We start from the raw sequence: 24,706 nt of genomic DNA, 5'->3' as shown, positions 1-24,706 counted from the left end.
GCAGCATTTCTTTTGTTTTTCAGTCCATTATACAGGAAAATGAATGGTCTCGATCAGAGCTACAACCCGTCCGGCAAAGAACGAGCCCTCATCCGTCTATGGAGACTGAAAAAAAGGAAAATGATCTGGGAGTGAATGATGATGCGGGTATTTCTTATACAGCGCCGCTGTTGTGCACAGGCCGTGTCTGGAATCGCAGCTTCATTTTAGTCAGAGCTGTAATATCACACCCAGACTGAAGACACAAGAGGCGCTGTTTTATTTTAAAAAAAAACTATACATGTATTCATGTTTTTACTATACTGTGTTATTTATATTGTGTCTGGAAACAGGGGCCCTCGTCGTCCTGGCAACCATCATTACATCTCAGTATTGGCTTTCTTGCCAGTACATAAAATGGCGACACAGCAGACAACAGCGTTCTGCTCGGTCACGTGACTTCCGGCGCGAACTGAGCGTACATCGCGTCAGAAGCAACGGCGGCGCCTGGAGGGGGAAGCATTTGTCCGGGCACACCGGAAGTCGGGTGTTCTGCGCTTGTCTCGTCCCTCTACTTCCGACGGTGATAGTGCGAACTCACCCGGCCTGTGAAAGGAAGTAAACATGGCGTCTGTGTGGGATGAAACCGAGGTAAGAGGGAATACCGTCCCGCCATGGCCGCTCAGGAGAGAGGGGAGCAGCCATGACACCAGCCTGATAGAGGCAGCGCAGCTGGGACTTGTGGTTCTCCCTGTACTGATCGGTCTCAGCCTAGTTCAGGGCTTAGAGGGGATCTCCAGTATTTTTGTCTGAGGGAGGAAGAAGATGATTTCTTGGATCCTCTGTCAGTCAGGTGTCACCTGCAGCGACACAGGATCACCACGAAGGAATCATTGAATGGAAACATTGAGGCGCTGACTCCATCCCGCTCTCATTGGGCAGCGTCACCGTCCGCGGCTACAACCGTCAACCGTGCCCATCGGGCTCGCGAGTGCAGGGCGGCGGTGTCGCCTGTAACCCGGGCAGCGGTGTCGCCTGTAACCCGGGCAGCGGTGTCGCCTGTAACCCGGGCAGCGGTGACGCCTGTAACCTGGGTACCGCATGGCGGCTTCCTGTACTGGGCTATGGAGCATTTGTGATGATCCCGGCTCCAGCGCACACCGTGGTGCAGTCGGCTGCCGGTATTTTTCCGGTGATCGGCTTCTGTGGGCATCTGTGCCACTTGTCTTGGCACTGGTATAATGTATCTGGGTGGCAGCTGCTCTTAGGCTATATAAGGTTCCCTCAAATACCTCCTATAAATGCAATGATCTGCAGAGCGATCCCTTATATATTGTGTATGGTTCCTGCCCGTTGTCTTATAGGAGCTGACATTTTTCTTGTGGTGTGGGGAGGTGTAGAGATGATATTTAGGAGTTATGCCGGTTTGTCTTCGTCTCTTGCAGCAGGATGGGGTGGGACAAGAAGTCCTCAAGATGTCAACAGAGGAGATAATCCAGAGAACCCGACTCCTGGACAGTGAGATCAAGGTGAGTCCTGCTTTTGTCAGACACCAATGTGTGTGGAGATATATAGACTATGATGTATAATTGCGGTACATGGGGGATACACGTAGTGGTATATATGTGCGGTATATGTTGGATATAGACTTCTGATCTGATATTGCTTACTATCAGCTATAAGTATATACCGTAGAATATTGTATATCTGTGGCTCGGGAGTTGTTTGATGCCACGTGTGGCTCCAGCATCAATCACCAGACGTAGATATATACTCTAGGACCCAGCGCTGCATGCATAGAGCGCCACCCCCTGCATCATCTATTAGTGGCACACACATAATTGGTATCGAGCAGTTCAGCTGTTGCAGGTTTACAAGAATTTTTGGTGGTCTGTAACCATGGAGACATGTATTTCTGCATTTGAGTTGCATACAAAGTGAGATTTTTTTTAATGTGCACTTGTTGCATGCAGACATCGTCCACGATTAACCCTTTATGTGTTTCAGATCATGAAGAGCGAGGTTCTCCGTGTGACACACGAGTTACAGGCCATGAAAGACAAAATCAAAGAAAACAGTGAGAAAATCAAAGTGAATAAGACGCTCCCGTACCTGGTGTCCAACGTGATTGAGGTACGATGACGGCGTCTCCCGGTTCACTGAGGCGCAGTGTTCTGGTTCTGTGTAAATCTGACCGATCCGTCTCTTCTCAGCTGCTGGATGTGGACCCCAACGACCAGGAGGAAGATGGCGCCAACATTGATCTGGATTCACAGAGGAAGGGAAAGTGTGCAGTAATCAAAACCTCGACCCGACAGGTAACTGGATGCTTGATGGATGAGTTTCGCCAGTTCTGGGGCTCTGTCCCTACATTGTGCTGCTGACAGATTTCTTTTTAATTTTGTTTTTATGTTTTTCGTAATTTTCACACTGGTCACTGTTTGTTTGTTTTTTTCCAAAATTTAATTTTTATTGTAAGGCTGAGTTCACACGATGCGTATTTCATGCGTTTCCGCGGCGTTTTTGCAGTTGCGTAAACGCCGCGGAAACGCATGAAAAACGCATGGTAGAAGGGCAGCAATGTTCCCCAATGGAAATCCGCATGTGCTGTGCCCATGATGCGGATTTTTCCGCAGCGTTAACGCTGCGGTCAAAAATCCGCAGCATGTCAATTAATTTTGCGGAAACGCGGCGATTTCGCCGCCATTGACTTGCATTAGAACGCGCCAATTCCGCAAGACAGCATTTGTACTTGCGTTATTGGCGCGTTCTAATATGCGGATGGTACCCGGGTGTGGAGGAGAGGAGAGTCTCATCCACACCCAGGTACCATTAAAAAAGCTGTAAAAAAAGAATAAAATAAAAAATAAATGTATTCTTACCTTCTGTCGGCCCGCGCAGCGCTCCCGCTTGGTTCCCGGCACTTGCAGTGAGTTGTAGGACCTGCGGTGACGTCAGAGTCACGTGACGGGTCACGTGACGCTGACGTCGGCAGGTCTTTCAATTCAAAGTTGCCGGCAGCCGGGAACTTTGTAAAGCAGGACAGCGCGGGCCATCAGAGGTAAGTATATACACTCTCTCGGGTCACACTATATAAATCCATGCTGTTTGCATGGATTTATATAGTGTGACCTAGTTGTCAAGCACTTTCCAGGTGATGCTAAAATCGCCTGGAAAGCGCTTGTCAATCTGCATGCGGAAACGCATGTCAATCTGCATGTGGATCCGCATGTATTCTGCAGGAAAAACGCATGCACAATCTGCATGCGTTTTTTCTGCCAGGGAGATGCAGAAATGATGCAGAAATTTTCTGCTTCATTTCTGCATCGTGTGCACATACCCTAAGATTATATAATTTTCAATTACAAAGATACAATCAAAAGAATAAACAGGACAATATCAGCATCAATATATCATAGAATATAAGTATAGCATCCAAAACCCCCCCCATCAAGTCGGGGTACGTGCCCAAGATCAGGAAATGCTCCCTATTTATGCAGCGTCAAACCCACAGCGTCCAGATATTACAGCATAGTGGATGGATTTCTAGAAATCCCATGTCCACTATGCGTCTCTGTGCACCTGTGGATCACCTGTGGAAACTGACATGCAGCGTATGTTTCAGACCTGCAGCATGTCAATTTCTCTTGCTGGTCTGCATGCAGACTTTTTCCCTTAGACTTGCATCAATGAGGAAAATCCGCATGTGAAAAAAAAAAAAATCGCAGCTGCTCATTTGCTTAACGAGGGCGGAAGCCGCGCGGCTATTCTGCCACAGCGGCTCCTCATCGTGGGCACGTACCCTGATAGGAAGAAAAGGGAGGGAAGGGAACATTTTAAGCCATCAGTATTCCAATTATGAGGTTACTAAAATCCAATGGAAACCATACATGGTGCAGCCAGGCGCGGACCAATCAGTAAAGAGAAGAGGGTGCGTCACATCAGTCTGATGAATGGCGCTAGACATCGGATTCCTGGAATTCAATCCAGTCTCTTCAAGTCTCACAGTATCTATCACAGTCTCTACTGGGGGGTTTTAGGCTCCTATTTCCTGCTCTTTCAGGAAGAGTTTTCAGCAGACTGCTAACCAGCAGAGACAGGATAATTTGTGACAGGATAACACAGGATCCACCATTTACAATAAATGATGTCACAGCTCACCTCCTCCTCCTGTACAATGACTGATAACACCTCTATATACAGTAGATAACATAGGATCCACCATTCACAATAGGTGATGTCACAGCTCACCTCCTCCCACTCTCTTCTCAATGACCTTTGCTCATACCCATTAGATACTTTAATACAACATATCCAGGTTATTGTGGTCAGCGTTTGAAAAGCTCCAGTGTTCAGCGTGAGATTTGCAAAATAGGTAATTTTTAGTTTTAATAGAGATCTTTATATGGGAAAAAAAATATTGCCATAAAAATTAACACAAAATCCTGATTTTCTTAATGGGTCATTATCTGGTGACACTTTCTCTGTTGCTTCTGTAAACTCCCATTTATCACCCAGTCACTGGGGCTCCCGCCAGTAAACGAGGTGGTGGTGTGCCTGCTCCACTGGTGAGGTGAGGACAGTATCATGGGTGGTGGCTGTGACCGCTCACTTGTTCTTCTCTCTTCCACCAGACGTACTTCTTGCCAGTGATTGGTTTGGTTGATGCCGAAAAGCTGAAACCGGGAGATCTCGTGGTGAGTAATGGGATGAAATGGACGTCTGTACATAAAAGGTGGCAATAGGATGCAAAGTAAAGCTGCCACCATACACGTCAGGTGCCAGCTGGGTGCTGTTTCTCCCCACCCCACCCGCCGGCGTGCCCTCTGTCTTCCCCACCCCACCCCCCGGCGCGCCCCCTATCTCTCCCACCGTGCCCGCTGTCTCACCAGGACAATACTGAGCAGTTTTTGCTCTGATTTTATTCTCGCTGCCCTCCTGAGTTTTTGCTTTTTTTTGTCTGGTATTCGCCATGCGGTTGCGGTCGAGATATCGGCCTCTTTATTTATCACTAGTTCTTATGGCCTCTACAAGGGGGGGGGGCTCACAGGATTATCAGGGGGCGTCTTTATGCCTGCCTGCATCATTACCCTGTGAACCACGACACGTGACAGGCGATATAAATTCTCTTGTAAATGAAAGGTCCACATCTCAAGAACCGTAAGGTGGAAAAAAATAAAGAATAAAACAAGAGCAGACGCTCGGGACTTTTACGCACTCGGCAATCCCAAATACGTTCATTTGTAACCAGGGGAAAGGGGCGACTTGAATTTTTGTATACACTGCTCAAAAAAATAAAGGGAACACTTAACAGACTATAACTCCAAGTCAATAACACTTCTGTGAAATCTACCCGTCCAGTTATGAAGCAAACCTGATTGTGAATCCATTTCTCCTGCTGTTGTGCAAATGGAACAGACAACTGGTAGAAATGATCGGTAATCAGCAAGACACCCCCTATAAAGGAGTGGTTCAGCAGGTGGTGACCACAGATCATTTCTCTGCTCTCATCCTTTTTGGCTGTTGTTTTGATCACTTTTTCATTTTGCCATTGCTCTCACCCCTAGGGGTACAGTAGCATGAGGCGGTGTCTACAGTACAACCCACAGAAGTTGCTCAGGTAGTGCAGTTCATCCAGGATGGCACATCAATGTGAGCAGTGGCAAGAAAGGAAGCTGTGTCTGTCAGCACAGTGTCCAGAGCATGGAGCAGATACCGGGAGACAGGCCAGTACACCAGGAGACGTGGAGGGGGCCGTAGGAGGACAACAACCCAGCAGCAGGACCGCTACCTCCGCCTTTGTGCAAGGAGGAACAGGAGGACACTGCCAGAGCCCTGCAAAATGACCTCCAGCAGGCCACAAATGTGCATGTGTCTGCACAAACGGTTAGATACCGACTCCATGAGGGTGGTATGAGGGCCCGACGTCCACAGATGGGGGTTGTGCTCACAGTCCAACACCATGCAGGACGCTTGGCATTTGCCACAGAACACCAGGATTGGCAAAGTCGCTACTGGCGCCCCGTGCTCTTCACAGATGAAAGCAGGTTCACACTGAGCACATGTGACAGACGTGACAGAGTCTGGAGACGCCGTGGAGAGCGATCTGCTGCCTGCAACATCCTTCAGCATGACCGGTTTGGCAGTGGGTCAGTAATGGTGTGGGGTGGCATTTCTTTGGAGGGCAGCACAGCCCTCCATGTGCTCGCCAGAGGTAGCCTGACTGCCATTAGGTACCGAGATGAGATCCTCAGACCCCTTGTGAGACCATATGCTGGTGCGGTTGGCCCTGGGTTCCTCCTAATGCAGGACAATGCCAGACCTTATGTGGCTGGAGTGTGTCAGCAGTTCCTGCAGGATGAAGGCATTGAAGCTATGGACTGGCCGCCCGTTCCCCAGACCTGAATCCGATTGAGCACATCTGGGACATCATGTCTCGCTCCATCCACCAACGTCACGTTGCACCACAGACTGTCCAGGAATTGGTGGATGCTTTAGTCCAGGTCTGGGAGGAGATCCCACAGGAGACCATCCGCAACCTCATCAGGAGCATGCCCAGGCGTTGTAGGGAGGTCATACAGGCACGTGGAGGCCACACACAATACTCAGCCTCATCAGGAGCATGCCCAGGCGTTGTAGGGAGGTCATACAGGCACGTGGAGGCCACACACAATACTCAGCCTCATCAGGAGCATGCCCAGGCGTTGTAGGGAGGTCATACAGGCACGTGGAGGCCACACACAATACTCAGCCTCATCAGGAGCATGCCCAGGCGTTGTAGGGAGGTCATACAGGCATGTGGAGGCCACACACAATACTCAGCCTCATCAGGAGCATGCCCAGGCATTGTAGGGAGGTCATACAGGCACGTGGACGCTACACACAATACTCAGCCTCATCAGGAGCATGCCCAGGCGTTGTAGGGAGGTCATACAGGCACGTGGAGGCCACACACAATACTCAGCCTCATCAGGAGCATGCCCAGGCGTTGTAGGGAGGTCATACAGGCACGTGGAGGCCACACACAATACTCAGCCTCATCAGGAGCATGCCCAGGCGTTGTAGGGAGGTCATACAGGCACGTGGAGGCCACACACAATACTCAGCCTCATCAGGAGCATGCCCAGGCGTTGTAGGGATGTCATACAGGCATGTGGAGGCCACACACAATACTCAGCCTCATCAGGAGCATGCTCAGGCGTTGTAGGGAGGTCATACAGGCACGTGGAGGCCACACACAATACTCAGCCTCATCAGGAGCATGCCCAGGCGTTGTAGGGATGTCATACAGGCATGTGGAGGCCACACACAATACTCAGCCTCATCAGGAGCATGCCCAGGCGTTGTAGGGAGGTCATACAGGCACGTGGAGGCCACACACAATACTCAGCCTCATCAGGAGCATGCTCAGGCGTTGTAGGGAGGTCATACAGGCACGTGGAGGCCACACACAATACTCAGCCTCATCAGGAGCATGCCCAGGCGTTGTAGGGAGGTCATACAGGCACGTGGAGGCCACACACAATACTCAGCCTCATCAGGAGCATGCCCAGGCGTTGTAGGGAGGTCATACAGGCACGTGGAGGCCACACACAATACTCAGCCTCATCAGGAGCATGCCCAGGCGTTGTAGGGAGGTCATACAGGCACGTGGAGGCCACACACAATACTCAGCCTCATCAGGAGCATGCCCAGGCGTTGTAGGGAGGTCATACAGGCATGTGGAGGCCACACACAATACTCAGCCTCATCAGGAGCATGCCCAGGCGTTGTAGGGAGGTCATACAGGCACGTGGAGGCCACACACATACTCAGCCTCATCAGGAGCATGCCCAGGCGTTGTAGGGAGGTCATACAGGCATGTGGAGGCCACACACAATACTCAGCCTCATCAGGAGCATGCCCAGGCGTTGTAGGGAGGTCATACAGGCACGTGGAGGCCACACACATACTCAGCCTCATCAGGAGCATGCCCAGGCGTTGTAGGGAGGTCATACAGGCACGTGGAGGCCACACACATACTCAGCCTCATCAGGAGCATGCCCAGGCTCCATTGATGATTTTTGTGTGATTTTGTTGTCAGCACATTCAGCTTTGTACAGAACAAAGTATTCAATGAGAAGATTTCATTCCTTCAGATCTAGGATGGGGGATTTCAGTGTTCCCGTTATATTTTTGAGCAGTATATTTTTTTACATTCTGTTGTATTTTTATATACTTCTATGCAGTGCGCTCCGGCCGCGGCTGCTAGATACCGATTCCGGCTGTGTAACACAGATGGCGTCAGACGCGGGTAGAAGAAGCTCAGCTCCTGAGCCCACTCCACACATGAAGACCCCCTTTCCAAGACTTTAATTCACATCCTAATGCGGGAAGGGGTTAAAGAAACACTAAACAAAGGAATTTTTGCTTATTTTCCTCATTAGTTTCCTCCTCTCCTTGGGTTTTGTTCAGTCTGTTACAATCCGAGCTAAGTGGTGTATAAAGAAGGTTTCTATGTGCCTGTCCCTTTCCTCGGCCTGTATCACCTGGCGGCAGCAGGAGCCTCTCACCTTGCCTCGGCCTGTATCACCTGGCGGCAGCAGGAGCCTCTCACCTTGCCTCAGCCTGTATCACCTGGTGGCAGCAGGAGCCTCTCACCTTGCCTCAGCCTGTATCACCTGGTGGCAGCAGGAGCCTCTCACCTTGCCTCAGCCTGTATCACCTGGCGGCAGCAGGAGCCTCTCACCTTGCCTCAGCCTGTATCACCTGGCGGCAGCAGGAGCCTCTCACCTTGCCTCAGCCTGTATCACCTGGTGGCAGCAGGAGCCTCTCACCTTGCCTCAGCCTGTATCACCTGGTGGCAGCAGGAGCCTCTCACCTTGCCTCAGCCTGTATCACCTGGTGGCAGCAGGAGCCTCTCACCTTGCCTCAGCCTGTATCACCTGGTGGCAGCAGGAGCCTCTCACCTTGCCTCAGCCTGTATCACCTGGTGGCAGCAGGAGCCTCTCACCTTGCCTCAGCCTGTATCACCTGGTGGCAGCAGGAGCCTCTCACCTTGCCTCAGCCTGTATCACCTGGCGGCAGCAGGAGCCTCTCACCTTGCCTCAGCCTGTATCACCTGGTGGCAGCAGGAGCCTCTCACCTTGCCTCAGCCTGTATCACCTGGCGGCAGCAGGAGCCTCTCACCTTGCCTCAGCCTGTATCACCTGGTGGCAGCAGGAGCCTCTCACCTTGCCTCAGCCTGTATCACCTGGTGGCAGCAGGAGCCTCTCACCTTGCCTCAGCCTGTATCACCTGGTGGCAGCAGGAGCCTCTCACCTTGCCTCAGCCTGTATCACCTGGTGGCAGCAGGAGCCTCTCACCTTGCCTCAGCCTGTATCACCTGGCGGCAGCAGGAGCCTCTCACCTTGCCTCAGCCTGTATCACCTGGTGGCAGCAGGAGCCTCTCACCTTGCCTCAGCCTGTATCACCTGGTGGCAGCAGGAGCCTCTCACCTTGCCTCAGCCTGTATCACCTGGTGGCAGCAGGAGCCTCTCACCTTGCCTCGGCCACATCTCTTAGGTGTAAGGTGGAAGGACGGCGTTTGCAGGGTTCTCCTTTCTCAGTAAGTGATAATATGCCATCACTTCATGGTCAGTGGGGTTTTACTTCTGGGACCCCCTTGACCGATCAGCTAATGGCAACTATCCCAGCGATGGGCGTCTCTTACTAAGGTGGGAATACCCCTTTAAGATCTATGTTCTCTGGTGTTAATTTGCTTTTTTTTCTTTTCAGGGGGTGAATAAGGATTCTTATCTTATCCTGGAGACTTTACCTACAGAATATGACTCCCGAGTGAAGGCTATGGAGGTGGATGAGCGGCCGACCGAGCAGTACAGCGACATTGGGGGTCTGGATAAGCAGATCCAGGAGGTATGGATGGGTGGGACACGACTGTGCTGATGCTTCTGGTTGGCATATACCATACTGACCACTAAACGCTTCTCAAACAGCTGGTAGAAGCCATCGTTTTACCCATGAATCACAAGGAGAAGTTTGAGAATTTGGGAATTCAGCCCCCTAAAGGAGTTCTCATGTACGGCCCCCCTGGGACAGGAAAGACCCTCCTGGCGAGAGCATGTGCCGCACAGACTAAGGTAGGCAGTGACTGCTCGGGACCCGGAGGAGCTTCCTGATACAAGTGGGCACTCTGTGTAACTTTTGCCGTCTTTTCAGGCCACGTTCTTGAAGCTCGCCGGCCCTCAGTTGGTCCAGATGTTTATTGGAGATGGAGCCAAGCTGGTCCGGGATGCCTTCGCTCTGGCCAAGGAAAAGGCTCCGTCTATCATTTTCATCGATGAGCTGGACGCTATCGGAACAAAGAGGTTAGTTTTTCCACCGTGGACTCATCCTCCTGGGAACTGATCACTGGCCTTGTCCGGGGGTCCGCTGTGCCCACACCTCACACTTCAGCCCTTTCTCTAAGGGAAATGTAGAATTACATGCTGCCCGCTGGGGTTGCAATGGGATAAACCAGGTTTCTGACGCTTTGTGATGCAGGTTTGACAGTGAGAAGGCCGGAGACCGAGAAGTGCAGAGAACCATGTTGGAGCTTCTGAACCAGCTGGATGGATTTCAACCCAACACCCAAGTAAAGGTACAGAACCATCCCCTGTGTTCGTGCCCACCTGTATGACATCTCTAACCTATGGGACAGGTGCACCCTACCTGCCGGGAGGAGTCAGGTAGAGGTGACGTCACTGTCCCTGTCATCTCTCGAGTGGGACCCTTTAATTGTTCCTTATCTGCTGCACAGGTGATTGCTGCTACAAACCGTGTAGACATCTTGGATCCCGCTCTCCTTCGTTCAGGACGTCTCGACAGGAAAATCGAATTTCCAATGCCGAATGAAGAGGCCCGAGCCCGAATCATGCAGATTCATTCCCGCAAGATGAACGTCAGGTGCGTGTCCGTATCGCAGTGGGCGCTGAGCAGCGATGAGTTTGGGAGGCTTGACATTTTGGCCCTGGTGGTGGCGCTGTAGTCTATGTACTTTGTGTATCTACAGATTGTAATGAAAGCTTTTACCTCCGCAGCCCCGATGTGAATTATGAGGAGCTGGCGCGCTGCACCGATGACTTCAACGGAGCCCAGTGTAAAGCGGTGTGTGTGGAGGCGGTGAGTACGGTGCCACCGCCCAGAAGGAGCGGCGTACTTATCTTTCTTACCAACATTTGCTCTGCAGTCGAGGGCACTGACCACTTGGCATGGATGAAGCTTTAGCTTTCGAGGGTCTGTCTATGCTCCCATCTGACCTTTTATTACTTTCTTCTTGCAGGGTATGATCGCTCTGCGCAGAGGGGCCACCGAGCTGACACATGAAGATTACATGGAGGGGATCTTGGAAGTCCAAGCTAAGAAAAAGGCCAATTTGCAGTACTATGCGTAGACCCCCCATATGGGGAGATCGGTGGCAAGCCCACCGAGTGATGTCAGGACTGTTAATGTTACAGGAAGAAATAAACCCGACCTCTAACTACAAACCGCCCTGGTGCTGCCGTCTGTGCCGCTTCATCATTCATTCCCTGTACCGCTCCGGGTCATGTCCTCCTGTCATTACTCCTGATCGGTCTGATCACTGGCTCCTGCGGGTGTTTCTATAGGATTCAGGTTAAAAAATCCTCCATTAGGCAGCGCTGCCTTTCTAAGCTCCACGGCTGATATGTCTGCAATGTTGTGTCCTGTCGATTATCCCGATTATTACTCCCTGATCATCCGCACTGGACCTGGTAGATCAGGGAGCTCGGTACTGGTGCAGAGGCGAATCTCATCACACACATGTGCCATACATGACTGATAGTCACCGAGCTCTGCGCCTGCCTCCAGATCCGGGGTCCCGGGCTCTGCACCTGCCGCCAGATGTGGGGCACCAGTCTCTGCGCCTGCCTCCAGATCCGGGGTCCCGGGCTCTACGCCTGCCGCCAGTTGTGCCAGGATCCCGTCAATGGGGTACAGTGCTCTGCGCCTGCCTCCAGATGTGGGGCACCGGGCTCTGCGCCTGCCTCCAGATCCGGGGTCCCGGGCTCTGCGCCTGCCGCCAGTTGTGCCAGGATCCCGTCAATGGGGTACAGGGCTCTGCGCCTGCCTCCAGATCCAGGGTCCCAGCAGTGGGGTACCAGGCTCTGCACCCGCCTGCAGATGTGGGGTGCCGGGCTCTGCGCCTGCCTCCAGATATGGGGCACCGGCCTCTGTGCCTGCCTCCAGATCCGGGGTCCCGGGCTCTGCGCCTGCCGCCAGTTGTGCCAGGATCCCGTCAATGGAGTACAGTGCTCTGCGCCTGCCTCCAGATGTGGGGCACCGGGCTCTGTGCCTGCCTCCAGATCCGGGTTCCCGGGCTCTGCGCCTGCCGCCAGTTGTGCCAGGATCCCGTCAATGGAGTACAGTGCTCTGCGCCTGCCTCCAGATGTGGGGCACCGGGCTCTGCGCCTGCCTCCAGATCCGGGGTCCCGGGCTCTGCGCCTGCCGCCAGTTGTGCCAGGATCCCGTCAATGGGGTACAGGGCTCTGCGCCTGCCTCCAGATCCAGGGTCCCAGCAGTGGGGTACCAGGCTCTGCACCCGCCTGCAGATGTGGGGTGCCGGGCTCTGCGCCTGCCTCCAGATATGGGGCACCGGCCTCTGCGCCTGCCTCCAGATCCGGGGTCCCGGGCTCTGCGCCTGCCGCCAGTTGTGCCAGGATCCCGTCAATGGAGTACAGTGCTCTGCGCCTGCCTCCAGATCCGGGGTCCCGGGCTCTGCGCCTGCCGCCAGTTGTGCCAGGATCCCGTCAATGGAGTACAGTGCTCTGCGCCTGCCTCCAGATGTGGGGCACCGGGCTCTGCGCCTGCCTCCAGATCCGGAGTCCCGGGCTCTGCGCCTTCCGCCAGTTGTGCCAGGATCCCGTCAATGGGGTACAGGGCTCTGCGCCTGCCTCCAGATCCAGGGTCCCAGCAGTGGGGTACCAGGCTCTGCGCCCACCTGCAGTTGTGTGGTGCCGGGCTCTGCGCACACCTCCAGATCTGGGGTCCTCGTCAGTGGGGCATTGGGCTCTGCGCCCGCCTCCAGATGTGGGGCACCGGGCTCTGTGCCTGCCTCCATACCCGGGGTCACGGGCTCTGCGCCTGCCGCCAGTTGTGGCGGGATCCCGTCAATGGGGTACAGGGCTCTGCGCCTGCCTCCAGATCCGGGGTCCCAGCAGTGGGGACCGGGCTCTGTGCCCGCCTGCAGATGTGGGGTACCGGGCTCTGCGCCCTCCTGCAGATCTGGGGTCCTCGTCAGTGGGGCATGAGGCTCTGCGCCGCCACCTGATCCGGGGTACCAGTCAGTGGGGCACCAGGCTCTGCGCTTGCCTCCAGCTGTGGGGTACTGGGCTCTGCGCCCGCCTCCAGCTGTGGGGTACCGGGCTCTGTGCCCGCCTCCAGATCTGGGGTCCTCGCCAGTGGGGCATCAGGCTCTGCATCCGCCTCCAGATCTGGGGTCCTCGTCAGTGGGGCATTGGGCTCTGCGCTTGCCTTCAGATCTGGGGTCCTCGTGAGTGGGGCACTGGGCTCTACACCCGCCTCAAGATGTGGGGTACCGGGCTCTGCGTCTGCCACCTGATGTGGGGCACCAGGCTCTGCGCCCGCCTCCAGATGCGGGGTACCGGGCTCTGCGCCCGCCTCCAGATCCGGGGTCCTCGTCATTGGGGTAATGGCTGCACATTTAGAGCCGTCTCTTTTATGACCGTTCTGATAACAGTCAAGCGATATATTCCAGGCTGCCGTTAAAGTGAAGGCAGAGCCGCCATGTGCTTCCACCCCTCCATTCACAGACACAGGACCCCGTATTCCTGATATGGATGCAGGTTTCAGGTCTGAGATCGGAGACTGTCAGATATTTATGGTTTCTCCTGTAAATGCAGCTTCTCCATCTACACGGGAAGGAGCAATGAACGTCATGGGTCACAATTACTGAAGGTTCAGAGTATAGAGACGTGGGGGTGGTGTCGGATCTAGTGGGGGCTGCTGGCCGTCGGCCCCTGAGTGCAGTAGGGAGGCAGCGGGTAAGTCTGGTCATCGTCTGCTGCGTTTCTTACCTGTCCTAAATTATCATCAATTCTGAAAAAACATTTCTGCTCCCAGACACCATTATAGCAGCAGCTCTATATAGACCACATCGCAGATTATCGTCTTCACACCGTTCTGAAATGAAGTGTTACCCGCGGAGGTGATTACACACCGTGTTACATAGGGTAATTATAGGATCAGAGATGCCGCGTTACAGCCCTTTGTATGGGGCAGACGCTCTCCTATGAAGGGTGGATGGGGGGTGGTGACGTGATGGGGACAGCGGAGGCTGACGGGAGGTGGCGACGTGATGGGGATTGCGGAGGTGGACGGGAGGTGGCGACGTGATGGGGATTGCGGAGGTGGACGGGAGGTGGCGACGTGATGGGGACTGCGGAGGTGGACGGGAGGTGGCGACGTGATGGGGATCGCGGAGGTGGACGGGATGTGGCGACGTGATGGGGACTGCGGAGGTGGACGGGAGGTGGCGACGTGATGGGGATTGCGGAGGTGGACGGGAGGTGGCGACGTGATGGGGACTGCGGAGGTGGACGGGAGGTGGCGACGTGATGGGGACTGCGGAGGTGGACGGGAGGTGGCGACGTGATGGGGATTGCGGAGGTGGACGGGAGATGGCGACGTGATGGGGACTGCGGAGGATGGACGGGAGGTGGTGACGTGATGGGGACTGCGGAGGTGGACGGGAGGTGGTGACGTGATGATGACTGTGGAGGTGGACGGGAGGTGGTGACGTGATGGAGACTACAGAGGTGGATGGGGGGGTGGTGACGTGATGGGGACTGCGGAGGTGGACGGGAGGTGGTGACATGATGGGACAGAGGTGGATGGGGGGGTGGTGACGTGATGGGGACTGCGGAGGTGGACGGGATGTGGTGACGTGATGGGGCAGAGGTGGATGGGGGGTGATCACGTGATGGGTACTGCGGAGGTGGATGGGGGGTGGTGACGTGATGGGTACTGCGGAGGTGGATGGGGGGTGGTGACGTGATGGGTACTGCGGAGGTGGACGGGGGATGGTGACGTGATTGGGACTGCGGAGGTGGTGACGTGATGGGGAGAGCGGAGGATGGACGGAGGTGGTGATGTGGACTGGATTTGGACTGGAGGTGGTGACGTGATGGGGACTGCGGAGGTGGACGGGAGGTGGTGACATGATGGGGATTGCGGAGGTGGACGGGAGGTGGCGACGTGATGGGGACTGCGGAGGTGGATGGGAGGTGGCGACGTGATGGGGACTGCGGAGGTGGACGGGATGTGGCGACGTGATGGGGACTGCGGAGGTGGACGGGAGGTGGCGACGTGATGGGGATTGCGGAGGTGGACGGGAGGTGGCGACGTGATGGGGACTGCGGAGGTGGACGGGAGGTGGCGACGTGATGGGGACTGCGGAGGTGGACGGGAGATGGCGACGTGATGGGGACTGCGGAGGATGGACGGGAGGTGGTGACGTGATGGGGACTGCGGAGGTGGACGGGAGGTGGTGACGTGATGATGACTGTGGAGGTGGACGGGAGGTGGTGACGTGATGGAGACTACAGAGGTGGATGGGGGGGTGGTGACGTGATGGGGACTGCGGAGGTGGACGGGAGGTGGTGACATGATGGGACAGAGGTGGATGGGGGGGTGGTGACGTGATGGGGACTGCGGAGGTGGACGGGATGTGGTGACGTGATGGGGCAGAGGTGGATGGGGGGTGATCACGTGATGGGTACTGCGGAGGTGGATGGGGGGTGGTGACGTGATGGGTACTGCGGAGGTGGATGGGGGGTGGTGACGTGATGGGTACTGCGGAGGTGGACGGGGGATGGTGACGTGATTGGGACTGCGGAGGTGGTGACGTGATTGGGACTGCGGAGGTGGTGACGTGATGGGGAGAGCGGAGGATGGACGGAGGTGGTGATGTGGACTGGATTTGGACTGGAGGTGGTGACGTGATGGGGACTGCGGAGGTGGACGGGAGGTGGTGACATGATGGGGATTGCGGAGGTGGACGGGAGGTGGCGACGTGATGGGGACTGCGGAGGTGGATGGGAGGTGGCGACGTGATGGGGACTGCGGAGGTGGACAGGAGGTGGCGACGTGATGGGGACTGCGGAGGTGGACGGGAGGTGGCGACGTGATGGGGATTGCGGAGGTGGACGGGAGGTGGCGACGTGATGGGGACTGCGGAGGTGGACGGGAGGTGGCGACGTGATGGGGATTGCGGAGGTGGACGGGAGATGGCGACGTGATGGGGACTGCGGAGGATGGACGGGAGGTGGTGACGTGATGGGGACTGCGGAGGTGGACGGGAGGTGGTGACGTGATGATGACTGTGGAGGTGGACGGGAGGTGGTGACGTGATGGAGACTACAGAGGTGGATGGGGGGGTGGTGACGTGATGGGGACTGCGGAGGTGGACGGGAGGTGGTGACGTGATGGGACAGAGGTGGATGGGGGGGTGGTGACGTGATGGGGACTGCGGAGGTGGACGGAATGTGGTGACGTGATGGGGCAGAGGTGGATGGGGGGTGATCACGTGATGGGTACTGCGGAGGTGGATGGGGGGTGATGACGTGATGGGTACTGCGGAGGTGGATGGGGGGTGGTGACGTGATGGGTACTGCGGAGGTGGACGGGGGATGGTGACGTGATTGGGACTGCGGAGGTGGTGACGTGATGGGGAGAGCGGAGGATGGACGGAGGTGGTGATGTGGACTGGATTTGGACTGGAGGTGGTGACGTGATGGGGACTGCGGAGGTGGACGGGAGGTGGTGACATGATGGGGACTGCGGAGGTGGACGGGAGGTGGTGACGTCATGGGGACTGCGGAGGTGGACGGGAGGTGGTGACATGATGAGGTGGACGGGAGGTGGTGACATGATGGGGTGGACGGGAGGTGGTGACGTGATGGGGACTGCGGAGGATGGATGGGAGGTGGTGACGTGATGGGACTGCAGAGGTGGACGGGAGGTGGTGACGTCATGGGGACTGCGGAGGTGGACAGGAGGTGGTGACATGATGGGGACTGCGGAGGATGGATGGGAGGTGGTGACGTGATGGGACTGCAGAGGTGGACGGGAGGTGGTGACGTGATGGGACAGAGGTTGATGGGGACTGCAGAGGTGGACGGGAGGTGGTGACGTCATGGGGACTGCGGAGGTGGACAGGAGGTGGTGACATGATGGGGACTGCGGAGGATGGACGGGAGGTGGTGACGTGATGGGGACTGCGGAGGATGGATGGGAGGTGGTGACGTGATGGGACTGCAGAGGTGGACGGGAGGTGGTGACGTGATTGGACAGAGGTTGATGGGGACTGCAGAGGTGGACGGGAGGTGGTGACGTGATGGGGACTGCGGAGGATGGATGGGAGGTGGTGACGTGATGGGGACTGCGGAGGATGGACCGGAGGTGGTGACGTGATGGAGACTACGGAGGATGGACGGGAGGTGGTGACGTGATGAGGACAGTGGAGGATGGACAGGAGGTGGTGACGTGATGGGGACTGCGGAGGATGGACGGGAGGTGGTGACGTGATGGGGACTGCGGAGGATGGACCGGAGGTGGTGACGTGATGGAGACTACGGAGGATGGACGGGAGGTGGTGACGTGATGAGGACAGTGGAGGATGGACAGGAGGTGGTGACGTGATGGGGACTGCGGAGGATGGACGGGAGGTGGTGACGTGATGGGGACTGCGGCGGATGGACGGGAGGTGGTGACGTGATGGGGACTGCAGAGGTGGACGGGAGGTGGTGACGTGATGGGGACTGCGGAGGATGGATGGGAGGTGGTGACGTGATGGGGACTGCGGAGGATGGACCGGAGGTGGGGACGTGATGGAGACTACGGAGGATGGACGGGAGGTGGTGACGTGATGGAGACTACGGAGGATGGACGGGAGGTGGTGACGTGATGAGGACAGTGGAGGATGGACAGGAGGTGGTGACGTGATGGGGACAGTGGAGGATGGACAGGAGGTGGTGACGTGATGGGGACTGCGGAGGATGGACCGGAGGTGGTGACGTGATGGAGACTACGGAGGATGGACGGGAGGTGGTGACGTGATGAGGACAGTGGAGGATGGACAGGAGGTGGTGACGTGATGGGGACTGCGGAGGATGGACGGGAGGTGGTGACGTGATGGGGACTGCGGCGGATGGACAGGAGGTGGTGACGTGATGGGGACTGCAGAGGTGGACGGGAGGTGGTGACGTGATGGGACAGAGGTTGATGGGGACTGCAGAGGTGGACGGGAGGTGGTGACGTGATGGGGACTGCGGAGGATGGACGGGAGGTGGTGACGTGATGGGGACTGCGGAGGATGGACCGGAGGTGGGGACGTGATGGAGACTACGGAGGATGGACGGGAGTAGGTGACGTGATGAGAACAGTGGAGGATGGACAGGAGGTGGTGACATGATGGGGACAGTGGAGGATGGACAGGAGGTGGTGACGTGATGGGGACTGCGGAGGATGGACCGGAGGTGGTGACGTGATGGTGACTACGGAGGATGGACGGGAGGTGGTGATGTGATGAGGACAGTGGAGGATGGACAGGAGGTGGTGACGTGATGAGGACAGTGGAGGATGGACAGGAGGTGGTGACGTGATGGGGACTGCGGAGGATGGACCGGAGGTGGTGACGTGATGGAGACAGCGGAGGATGGATGGGGGGTGGTGACGTGATGGAGACAGCGGAGGATGGACGGGGGGTGGTGACGTGATGGAGACAGCGGAGGATGGATGGGGTGGTGGTGATGTGATGGGGACTGCGGAGGATGGACGGGAGGTGGTGACGTGATGGGGACTGCGGAGGATGGACAGGAGGTGGTGACGTGATGGGGACAGTGGAGGATGGACGGGGGGTGGTGATGTGATGGGGACTACTGTGCAGCCGTGTCAGTGAGCGATATAAGACCCTCGCTTATAGTGAAATATTCTGTGCCCATGTGTATGACATGTTGTATATGGACCCGTGTAGCTGAGCTTCAGATGGCCACCAAGATACCTGCAAACAGGACAGGAATGGTCCCTGCCTGACTCTGTCTTGATGGGACAGCCTCCATTCAGTCATTTTGAAGCCTTTCTGTCTTTCTCTATCTGTATTCTGCATCCTCTTATGTCTATGAGGTTGAGTTTTGTTCCGGAGACGAGCGACTGAATCCACCTTAGTGAGAGGCGCTGGGTCGCCCGTCCAGGGGCTTAGTCTGCCTGAACCAATGACATGAGATTTTCTGCAGCAGAATCCTTCATATAAACGGTTCCTCCACCCATCGGCCGTTTGGTAGAAGTTATGTAAGATGTTGGGGGCAGCGTTGGACAATGCTGCAGCTGATGCTGACTGTGACTTCCATTTGGGTGATGATGGTATATAGGCATCAGCCGCATTATATAGCAGCGTGCATATTTTCTGTGCCGACAATCTGCTGGATTTAAAGTTCAAGCAAAGCGGATAAGATTTCATGAAAACTAATGTCAGACGCTGGTGAACTGTGTTCTTTTTTTTTTTTGTCCCCATAGGCATCTATGGGGAACCTGAAAAAAATCACATGTAAAAAACGCAGTTGTGTTACCAGGTGCAGAATCCCAGCGTTTCTGCAGGAAAACTATTTAAAAAAAAATGCTTTAAATTTGCGCCAAAAATCAGCGCTGATTAGTATTGTGCAATTTGCAGAAAAAACTGCGTATTTGCAAGTAGGAAAATGTATGTATAGAAAAACGATGAGGAGTCTCCGCCTGCCCCCATGTTGGGCTCAGCCATCGCTGGACCCCACCAGTCTGTGTGTATTAGCCATAGTCAGCATTTGTGTGAACGAGGTCTTCCAGCTCCGCAGAGAAGACCCCGCCGGTCCGCGCCGTCCCCTGTGAGCTGCAGAAATGTCAGCATTCATACCGGCGCGTGCAGCTGGACGGACGGGCGCTTGGCACAATGTAAAAGGTTATCCTGTCTATTCCCAGCCTGTTCCTATAAAGGACGTCGGAGTTATTTGTCTGTTTCTCCAAATTCTCATCTGCGGTAAATCTCATTGTGCTGATCTACATGTGCGGCCCTGACGTGGCCCCAGCGGACGCAGGCGGCTCATTACTCCCTACCTGGCGCTGTAATTCCTGCGGATTTAGGGTGGATTACTAAACCTGCAGCCCCACAACTGGAGCAGATTCCTAATCTCTTCCCTTAGTTATCACACACAATAGGAAAAGGCGTCTGAAGGCGTTAACCTCTTCATGACACTTCTCATTTTTGCACTTCTGTTTTTTTCTTTCCCTTCCTTCCAAGACCCGTAGCTTTTTTTTTTTTTTATATATAGCGAGCTGTAGTATTTTTTGACAAAATTTTGGTCGCTTTTTATTGCAGTTGTACCGTGAGAAATGTGGAAAATGGCTTTTTTTTTTTTTTTTTTTAAAAGGGAATAATTTGATCTTTTTTGTTTAATAGAATCTTAAATTACTTTTTATTTTCACCCCAAGTAGAGAAACGGAAACTGCAATTGCTAGTAGTGTTCCGTATAACTTTGTCGCCTAGCGATCGTGACGGGTCAAGGGAAATGAAAGATGTCTTTCCGGGGTAAGGCAATATTAAGCGGCTTCTTTCCAGAAATGTTGCGACTCTCATCCGTGGTATTCTGCTCCTTTCAAGTGCCCCTTGTATCCCCCCAAACAAGCACAATCAAGCTGCCGCGGTGCTTCTCCCCAAACGCGGCTGTCCCTGGCGCCGCAGCGCTTCTCCCCATAAGCAGCTGTCCCTGGCGCTGCGGTGCTTCACCCCGTACGCGGCTGTTCCTGGCGCTTCTCCCCGCACGCGGCCGTCCCTGGCACTTCTCCCCGTATGCGGCTGTCCCTGGCGCTTCTCCCCGTATGCGGCTGTCCCTGGCGCTTCTCCCCGTATGCGGCTGTCCCTGGCGCTTCTCCCCGTACGCGGCCGTCCCAGGCACTTCTCCCCGTACGCGGCTGCCCCTGGTGCCGCGGTGCTTCTCCCCATACGCGGCTGTCCCTGGCGCCGCAGCGCTTCTCCCCATACGCAGCTGTCCCTGGCGCCGCGGTGCTTCTCCCCATACGCGGCTGTTCCTGGCGCTTCTCCCCGTACGCAGCCATCCCTGGCGCTTCTCCCCGTATGCAGCCATTCCTGGCGCCGCGGCGCTTCTCCCCGTACGCGGCAGTCCCTGGCGCTTCTCCCCGTACGTGGCTGTCCCTGGCGCCGCAGCGCTTCTCCCCGTACGCGGCTGTCCCTGGCGCTTCTCCCCATACGCGGCTGTTCCTGGCGCTTCTCCCTGTACGCAGCCATCCCTGGCGCTTCTCCCCGTATGCAGCCATTCCTGGCGCCGCGGCGCTTCTCCCCATACCCAGCCGTCCCTGGCGCTTCTCCCCGTACGCGGCCGTCCCTGGCGCTTCTCCCCGTACGTGGCTGTCCCTGGCGCCGCAGCGCTTCTCCCCGTACGCGGCCGTCCCTGGCGCTTCTCCCCGTACGTGGCTGTCCCTGGCGCCGCAGCTCGTGCCTTTCACTTTAATGCCACTGAGCTGTAGAAATACATCCCCTTTAAGACCCTGCTCTATATCAGCAGATTGGTGTAAATTGACATCATTAACGAAGTGAGGAATGAAGTGTCAATCACTGGCTGGTTCTATATGGATCTATACGGGCGCTCGTCTGCCCCCCCGTTCCTTCCTGACACGCGCCTTATTACCCTTGATTCCCGCCCTTCGTGCCTTTCCTGACTTTACTTTTTTTTTTTTATGACAAGTTGTCACCATTACCAAATAGGAAAATCAATCTGTTCTCTGAATTGGAAATGTCGCCTGCAGCTAATCAGACCTGAATGCTGCAGTCTCCTGGGACCCCCGTCAGGGGCCCCCGCCCCTGGAGCTGGTGCTGAAAGTCCCATAGGCCGCGGTGTCTGTGGCGCTTATTATCGTAAATGAGGCCTGTGCTTCCCTAATAGTTGGGGGTCACGGCCGTGATAAATTTTTCTAAAAAAAAAAATTTATTTGAACTATTTTTTTTTTTATTTATTAAAAATTAGAGTTCTTGTTTTATCTTTAAACATTTATTACAATTTTATTTTAATTGTTCACATTTTCTTTTGCGTTTGGAGGACTAGACCATATTTCTAATATAATGCACTGTAACACTACTGGCCTGTAGGGTATTATGCCTGATGCTGACAGCTGGGATTAATGGGGGGTACAAAGATGTCAGGCGGGGGCAGGTGCTGTGGTGACCGATTGACTCCCTGTGATTACATTGAGGGAGGGGTGTCGGCCATTTTGGTAAAACCCCTTCGATCATGCGGTCGCTATTGCCTGCGGCGTCTAAGGGGGTTAAACAGCCGTGATTGGATGTGACCCCGATCCTGTGCATTATGCAGAGCAGTGTGCACAGGGACAAAGAGGGGTCTCAGTGAGAGTCACCAGCACTTTTTGGGAAGCGTGCGGGAGTTCTCACGGGGGTCTATAAATGAGATTGCTTAGTAATGGTCGTTCATCGACACCTATTTAGAGTTGGAGCAGACGCCCCCCGTGCGGAGGAGCCGGTGTTCACCCAAGGTACGACACTATAAATTGATGAGCCGTGGATCAGTGAATTTAATGAGTCGCTCACCCGCTGTCTACACCTAAGCAGAAAAGCTGCGCCACCAGTTCACACTTCTGTCTTTATTAATAATCCCCCCGGGAACTCGCCAGCCGGGAGCGACAGACTGGACCCGCAAAATGTTGGCAGTATGGCTCCACCATGTAACAAGACCCTCGCATGTCATAATGGAACCTGGTGGGGCCCTGTGATCCCTCGTGTACTATACTGGCTCAGTGTTGTTGGGGCCACTGGTAAAGCGCCCACAAAACCAGTCAGGGCAGACCAGTGAGATTCATGATGGCGAGCTTGTTGCATTAACAACCAATCACAGCGCAGCTTTCATTTTCCAAACAGCTTTGGTGATATGAAAGCCAAGCTGTGATTGGTTGCTAAGGGCATGAAGACAGTGGCCCATAGCAACAAGTGGAGACATAATAAAGGTATTACATAGACACGTGTGTGTGCGACAGACATGAGTGATACATAATACATACATACAGATTTATGTATAGATAGAGACGTGTGTATATACACACACGGATATATATATATCTCTATCTCTCTAGAGACAGCTCTGGCAAAAGACCACTGAACAGTTTTCTATTGGAAAGATTGGTGGAAAGCAGCCATGACACATGAAAGCCAGGATTAACAATCATGGTTATTCCACCAAATATTGATTTCTGAATTCTTCCCGAGTAATTTGAGGTCTGATAGCACGGCTTCTCCGCTTCTTTATTATTTTGACGCTTTATCATTTGCTGCAAATAAATACAAAATTTTTAGCTTTGAATTTCGGAGACAAGTTGTCAGAAGTTTATAGAATAAAACAACAATGTACATTTTACTCAAAAATATACAGTACAGACCAAAAGTTTGGACACACCTTCTCATTTAAAGATGTTTCTGTATTTTCTTGACTATGAAAATTGTACATTCACACTGAAGGCATCAAAACTATGAATTACCACATGTGGAATTATATACTTAACAAAAAAGTGTGAAACAACTGAAAATATGTCTTATATTCTAGGTTCTTCAGAGTAGCCCCCTTTTGCTTTGATGACTGCTTTGCACACTCTTGGCATTCTCTTGATGAGCTTCACAGGTGTGCCCTTGTCAGGTTTAATAAGTGGGATTTCTTGCCTTATAAATCGGGTTGGGACCATCAGTTGTGTTGTGCAGAAGTCTGGTGGATACACAGCTGATAGTCCTACTAAATAGACTGTTAGAATTTGTATTATGGCAAGAAAAAAGCAGCTAAGTAAAGAAAAACGAGTGGCCATCATTACTTTAAGAAATGAAGGTCAGTCAGTGCGAAAAATTGGGCAAACTTTGAAAGTGTCCCCAAGTACAGTTGCAAAAACCATCAATCGCTACAAAGAAACTGGCTCACATGAGGACCGCCCCAGGAAAGGAAGACCAAGAGTCACCTCTGCTTCTGAGGATAAGTTTATCTGAGTCACCAGCCTCAGAAATCGCAGGTTAACAGCAGCTCAGATTAGAGACCAGGTCAATGCCACACAGAGTTCTAGCAGCAGACACATCTCTACAACAACTGTTAAGAGGAGACTTTGTGCAGCAGGCCTTCATGGTAAAATAGCTGCTAGGAAACCACTGCTAAGGACAGGCAACAAGCAGAAGAGACTTGTTTGGGCTAAAGAACACAAGGAATGGACATTAGACCAGTGGAAATCTGTGCTTTGGTCTGATGAGTCCAGATGTGAGATCTTTGGTTCCAACCACCGTGTCTTTGTGCGACGCAGAAAAGGTGAACGGATGGACTCTACATGCCTGGTTCCCACCGTGAAGCATGGAGGAGGAGGTGTGATGGTGTGGGGGGGCTTTGCTGGTGACACTGTTGGGGATTTATTCAAAATTGAAGGCATACTGAACCAGCATGGCTACCACAGCATCTTGCAGTGGCATGCTATTCCACCCGGTTTGCGTTTAGTTGGACCATCATTTATTTTTCAACAGGACAATGACCCCAAACACCTCCAGGCTGTGTAAGGGCTATTTGACCAAGAAGGAGAGTGATGGGGGGCTATGTCAGATGACCTGGCCTCCACAGTCACCAGACCTGAACCCAATCGAGATGGTTTGGGG

General features: G+C 54.3%; 1 protein-coding gene across 1 annotated transcript; it reads left to right on the top strand.

The window, feature by feature from the left end:
- The first annotated feature begins 442 nt into the window (after positions 1-442).
- On the top strand, positions 443-11,483 carry PSMC3 (proteasome 26S subunit, ATPase 3). Its single transcript, XM_073659557.1, has 12 exons — positions 443-630; positions 1,425-1,508; positions 1,987-2,112; positions 2,193-2,297; positions 4,614-4,676; positions 9,736-9,873; positions 9,954-10,097; positions 10,177-10,325; positions 10,501-10,597; positions 10,757-10,902; positions 11,037-11,118; positions 11,279-11,483. Exons 1-12 carry the CDS (start codon positions 604-606, stop codon positions 11,387-11,389), a joined length of 1,272 nt encoding a protein of 423 aa, XP_073515658.1. The 5' UTR covers positions 443-603; the 3' UTR covers positions 11,390-11,483.
- The last annotated feature ends 13,223 nt before the right edge of the window (positions 11,484-24,706 follow it).

The sequence above is a fragment of the Phyllobates terribilis genome, unplaced genomic scaffold (assembly GCF_046119375.1).
Source record: "Phyllobates terribilis strain yellow unplaced genomic scaffold, ASM4611937v1 Scaffold_13__5_contigs__length_258822181, whole genome shotgun sequence".
Lineage (NCBI taxonomy): Eukaryota > Metazoa > Chordata > Amphibia > Anura > Dendrobatidae > Phyllobates > Phyllobates terribilis.
The sequence above is the reverse complement of the archived record's forward strand: the minus strand, read 5'-3'. Positions and strand labels throughout refer to the sequence as shown.

Coding starts and splice junctions, on each gene's coding strand:
- PSMC3 (XM_073659557.1), top strand. CDS start 604: ATGGCGTCTGTGTGGGATGAAACCGAG. Junction 4,677..9,735: donor TGAAACCGGGAGATCTCGTG/GTGAGTAATGGG, acceptor TTTTCTTTTCAG/GGGGTGAATAAGGATTCTTA. Junction 11,119..11,278: donor AAGCGGTGTGTGTGGAGGCG/GTGAGTACGGTG, acceptor TTCTTCTTGCAG/GGTATGATCGCTCTGCGCAG.